Genomic DNA, 6,106 nt, shown 5'->3' on the forward strand with positions numbered 1-6,106 from the left:
AAACATCATCATCAGCTGGAGGCAGCAGAGGCATGCAAAGCTTGTTTTGGGTTGTAATTGCTCTTCTTCTGTTGTGACTCAAGGTCGGCTTATATCATGAGCAGCAAACAGAAGACGGGGGCTCCTCCAAAGAGAACCGCAACATCTACAGCGAGTCCATGCCGAGGAGGGTGGGCAGCTTCTACAGAGGTGGGCTTAGTCACAGCCGTATGAATCTATCAACGCTGTGGAGATCCTTCACTGTTAGGGTTTCAGTGCATAAAAAACACTTTGGTTGAGGTTGTCCTTAAAATTGTTCATCTAAGGATGCTTTAGAAAAAGACATGAAATCCAGGATATCGTATGAAAAATACCTTTTGATCTGTGAGTGTTAAGTATTCCCTTCTCTGTTGCTGGAAGGTCTTTAGTGACCACTTTCCAATTTAAAGGGACCCACAGCATAATATCATTTGTGCAATGGCTGAGTTAATGGTGATCAAAGAGGAGGAAGAGATGCCGACTGGACACTATGATATCTATATATATATATATATATATATATATATATATATATATATATATATATATATATATACAGTATATATGTAATATTGTTGGAGGTTTGTATTATTCTCATTGAATTCTCGTTGTTTGGTAACTGAAGTGCACGTGTGCTGTATTGTGACAGTAACTAACGTGAATTAGTCCAAACATTCATGCAACGCTCCTGAATGAACCCAAGTTCAAAAACATTATTTTATATTCTCTTCCTCTTTCATGTCAATATTTAACAGAAAATGTAAAATCAAGTTTAATTTTGACGATATCAGTAATAATATGATAATATAAAGTGTATTATCTGCCACAGTTTGCTTTGGAATAGTTGGTATGTGGAGAACGCAGGAGCCAGACTGTTTGTTGTGCTCTGTGCATCAGAGACGTGAATGAACGTCTCTGTTGTGTTCGGTGAACAGTTCCTTCTCCCCGGCCAGACAACTCCTTCCACGACAGCCGAGGTCAGAGCCGGAGCGCCGGTCTGTCGGGTGACGGCAGCAGTTTGACCAACCACTCCAAACGTCAGCCGACATTCGACCCCTGGTAATTATTTATCTCTTCTAACCACAACAGAGCGAACGAGTGTCTGCTCTGTGCGGAGGCCCTGAGAAGCATGTGAGAGGCTGTAGTGGACCACTAAATAAGACTAAAAGCATTCATGTTTAGCCTAACGCCAGATCAGAGCGAAGTTAAATCAGGCCGCAACCTCCGGTTCGACCGAGTGAAGCCGATACAGAAGTGTGTTAGAGCTGCATTCTCTCTAGTGTCCACCAGGGGGCGACTCCTCTGGTTGTATAGAAGTCTATAGAAAATGACTCTACTTCTCTCTTGATTTATTACCTCAGTAAACATTGTAAACATGAGTTTATGTCTCAATCTCTAGTTTCAAGTCTTCTTCAATACAGCATGATGTTCATTTAGTACATTATGGTCCATTTAGAGTCACACAGACCATAAAGCAGGGGATGCTTTAGGGCGGGGCTACACGCTGATTGACAGGTCTCTACCAGAGACGTATACGGCGTCTCTACGTCACTCCTCCTCAGTCCACATATGGTCACTTCCTGTTCACTGGTTGTGAGAAAAACAACATGGCGACGGCAGAAACCAAGATGATCACGCACGACTCAGCCTGCAGAGGCCTTAAGCCCCGCCCCCACTGCTGCACACATCGCTGTCTCTTGTTCATTCCAAGTTTACTGATGTTGAATGTGTTACATGTTGAAATTGCACGTACACAGCACGTCCTCGGGTCCCCAGCAAAGCACCCGCCAAGCGTGAAATAGATCTGATGGATGGTTCTCGAGATATGCGAAGGACACGCACACAGATAGGTCGATGGGACAGTGATGCAATTCGGCCTCTTGTGGCCGACATTAGTATTACAGCAAGAAAACAACGTCACCACGTTTCAGAGATGGAAAAACAAAATTAAGGGAAAACTTTTTTTCATATTTTTTTCGCCATAATCATAAGAGAAAACGTTTTGATCAGACTGGATCACCAGATATTTGTTTTTCTTCCTATTTCTTCTCAGGGCCTCCGTACCGTGATTTGGTTCTGAACACGGCTTTGTTCACTGCACATTGTGAAACAATGTCCCACTGGTCACATGACATCGTGGCTTCAGCTCATTGGGAGTTGAGACATATGCTACATTGTTAGCTGGGACATCACGCTCAGCAGCCTTTGTGTTCTTTTTCAGGACTGGCCCAGATACTGTCGTGCTGAACCCTGAGCCGTCCAAAGAGAAGGAGAAGCAGGGATTCTTCAGAGCAATGAAGAAGAAGAAGAAAAAATCTCAAATGGTAACTTGTATGTCCAGTTCTTCTGAGGATGGACGCTACGTCTGGATGCTCGATTTCATGCACATGATGTTTGTGAAGCTGTGTGTCTCCATACTGTATCTCCTCCTCTGCTTTGCAAAAGATTAAAGAGACAGTCCTGGTGTTCTGTAGTGTGTGTGTGTGTGTGAGGTTCTCCTCCACAGTCAGGGTTCTCCTGCAGTACATGAGTTGATAGAACAGACAGGAGAACCAGCACAGGAGCAAAGTGATGTTCTGCTGTGGACGTATGTTCACTCCTCACAGAATGTCTCTCAGTTGAAGTGAAGCTGTATTCAGAATGTCTTCAGCTCTTCAGCTTGCTGTCACACAGACCTTTCTGAGGGAATGAAGCTGTTATCTATGATCTACAAACACACCAGACTCATTCACTCACACTGATTCTACCTCTCAGGACAGGAGCTGCTGCTCTGCTGCTGAGCTTGTGTTGAGACGTTGAGAGACTTTAGTGAATGGAGTCTGGTGTGTTTGTAGAGATCATAGATCGATATAACTCCAGTTCCCTGTCGGGCTGCCCCCCCCCCCCCCCCCCGTCTGTTTCCATAAACTCATCTGCAGTCAGTGATCCACTGACTGTGGAGAGGAAGTATTATCATGTCTTCTTCTTGTTGTGCGTCTTCTTCTTCTTGTCATGTGCATCATGTTTTCTTGTGCCACCCGTCATGTGCCTCTGTATTACAGATGCAGGTCCCTGAGGGAAGGCCTCCCGTCATCAAGAAATGTCTTTTCCCTCTGTTTAGCCCAAAGAGTCACATAAAGCGTAGCTCCTCTGTGAGAGGCCTCCCTGTAGTGTCCTCTCCCATGGTACACGCTCGCCTCCTCACCCGCCTGCCATCGCATGCATTAACCACAAATAATCTGCTGCATTCATTCATTTCCAAGCCTGTTTTTTTAGAGGGTTTTATAAGAATCGGGGGAGAAATTCATCCACTCATAATGAGTTGTGAACACGAACCGGTCAGATCCATCTGTGCAGGTAATATCCGTCAATAAAGCGCTGGTTTTAACGTTCACGTTGTTGATATGTGATCAGTTTTAATGGTGATTCACCGTGACATGACTAGATCTGGCTGGTTGTGTGTTTTTGGGGTTTAATTGAGATTTCAGACGGCTCGTTGTGAGCTGAGGATGAAGCGCTGTGGCTCATGAGATGTTAAGAGTCTGTGTGCCTGGTTGCTGTACAAACAGCAGCAGCGTTTGATCGACGTCTCCTCCCCCTCAAAGTGCATCTTAACCTCTGATTTCTGTTGACGATGCAGCAGAGATCACACAGTTGAACCGGCTTCAGCATGAAACAGGTGTTCGAGGCTCCTTCTTCCCCTCACATTGTCTATTTCTACACGAGGCAGTCTGCTGGGATGCTGAGGGGGGGTTAACGCTGATGACGGAGCACAAATAAAATGCAATCTGGACCAGGAGGAAGCAGGCAGGCAGACTCAGAGTGGGTGGGTACAGAGTAGATGCACAGGGGATGTGATGTGAAACTGTCTGCAACCATCCAATCGCAGTCAAGAAGAGCTTTCGGTGCTTTGGCTTTCTGGCACCAGATGCATGTTGTTTTTTTCATTTTTATTTGAATGACTTCACTGCACCAAACCAGGCTCATAAATCAACACGTGTAAAGTATAACACACACACATGATATCTTCTGAAGCACATTTCTACGATGCCGTATTTCTGCCATTGTAGGTTAAAAACAATGTAGGAAGAGCAGGTAACATTCTGAGAAAAATCTGAATTTCTGAGATAAAAATCATGATTTACGAGAAAAAAAACGAATATTCCTTGAGATTAAAGTGATCAATTAACGAGAAGCCCCACACTCACAAATTGATCATTTGTTTTCCTCTGGATAGACCGAGCGCACCGCGATGTCTCTTTAAATTGTGGATGTTGACGATAATACAATGATTCTGGGCTAAAATCACGAGTATGTTCTGATTGATTAATCTGTTTGCAAAGTATCATTTGATTTGGTCATCCACTGCAGGAATGATACACGCGTCCTGTGGTATGAGGACGTTATTCCAACACTGCAAAGTGAAGTGATGCGGTTCCTTATAAAAACCAAAAACACTATTTCTTTTCTCTTGCAAATTTGAGATTTATTTTCTCATAATACTATTCCCCTCCTCCGGGTCCGTAGTCTTTGAATTTTTAACCTATAATGGCCCAAATACGACGGCGTATTTCGGGTCATTATAGCTGAAACAAAAAAAAGAAGCCGGGAAAATATCGGAGATTTGTCGTAAATTTACGAGAGAAAAAAACGTGGATGTTCTCCGAGATTGAAATGCTACATTTGCAGGAAAATTATTCTGGGATAAAATCGCGAGTTTCCTTTCCTTATTGCTGAATCCGATTGCAAAGTAAAAAAAAAAAAAAGAATACAAAATTTATGGTAAATTTTGTAGTTTTTGTCGCAAATTTGTGACCATAATCGAAGAGAATTGCGTAGTTTTTTTAGCAAATTTATGGCTTTAATCTTAGTCATTTCTTTATATATTCTCCCCTTCCCCCGCTTCATAATTATAGATTTTTAACCTAATATGTCGCCGTACATTTTTGATGTATAAAACATTCTGCGTGTCTCTTGTTGTCCTTTGCATTGTTTGGACCCCCATGCTCGTCTTTAATGAGATTAAACTCGATTGTTTGTGGAAGGTTCCCAGTGAGGCTGTGGACACGATCATCCAGAAGTCCTCCAGGTCCTCCGGGCACCAGAGCAGCCGCCACAGGACCCGGGACAAGAGCAGAGACCGGGACCAAGACCGGGACAAGGACTGGCCTCCTGAGAAACTGTCCGATTCACACACACCTGTAAGTCGCAACGAGAGAAATGAAAGTATTGTCTTCGTGCATGTTGTTTTTGATGGTCAACATGTTTGGGTCATCCCTCCCCTTTTCAGAGTCAGCCACTGAAGTCTCTGCGCAAACTGCTGCACCTTTCGTCCTCGTCCTCCAACCAGACGTCGCAGTCCGACATGCGCTACCAGCCGCTGCCGAACCCGGCCTCCGCTCAGGGCGGCTTCCCAGAGGGCCGGGGTCACTCGGGGGTCAGCACGCCCCAGCTGAAGAGCCGACAGGCGGCCTACCCGCTGCCCGGGCAGCTGGAGTCCGGCTGGCACTCGTCGGCCCTGGGCCGCCCCGAGGGAAACCCCTACCCGGAGCAGATGGGCATTAAGGGGGGCCAGAACGGGCACGGCTTCGGACGCCCCTCCAGGTCTCGTATGCCAAACCTCAACGACCTGAAAGAGACGGCTCTGTGATCTGCTGCAGCGCCCCGCGGCTCAAACTCCTCCGTGTTCCCCCTCCGTTGCTCCTACACGTCCATCGCATAACAGCTCACCTGCTGACTACACACACACACACACACACACACACACACACACACATGAACACACACACACACATGAACACACACACACACACACATGAACACACACACACATGAACACACACACACACACATGAACACACACACACACACACACACATGAACACACACACACACATGAACACACACACACACACACACACACACACACGAACACACATGAACACACACACACATGAACACACACACACATGAACACACACGCACACACACATGAACACACACACACACACATGAACACACACACACATGAACACACACACACATGAACACACACACACATGAACACACACGCACACACACATGAACACACACACATGAACACACACAC

At 45.4% G+C, this 6,106-nt stretch overlaps 1 protein-coding gene across 1 annotated transcript in view; it reads left to right on the forward strand.

Moving 5' to 3' along the window:
* Positions 1 to 5,647, forward strand: part of LOC306776582 (cyclin-dependent kinase-like 5) — a gene marked incomplete at both ends in the record, with an annotated part of 28,928 nt that extends 23,281 nt beyond the window's left edge. Inside the window, 6 exons of the mRNA XM_079267294.1 lie at positions 84 to 189; positions 954 to 1,077; positions 2,240 to 2,342; positions 3,060 to 3,182; positions 5,043 to 5,198; positions 5,288 to 5,647. Coding sequence (XP_079123420.1) covers positions 84 to 189; positions 954 to 1,077; positions 2,240 to 2,342; positions 3,060 to 3,182; positions 5,043 to 5,198; positions 5,288 to 5,647 — 972 coding nt within the window. The remainder of the gene's footprint in view (positions 1 to 83; positions 190 to 953; positions 1,078 to 2,239; positions 2,343 to 3,059; positions 3,183 to 5,042; positions 5,199 to 5,287) is intronic.
* Positions 5,648 to 6,106: the final 459 nt, after the last annotated feature.

Source organism: Melanostigma gelatinosum (genome assembly GCF_949748355.1).
Source record: "Melanostigma gelatinosum genome assembly, chromosome: 4".
NCBI classification, from domain to species: Eukaryota; Metazoa; Chordata; class Actinopteri; order Perciformes; family Zoarcidae; genus Melanostigma; species Melanostigma gelatinosum.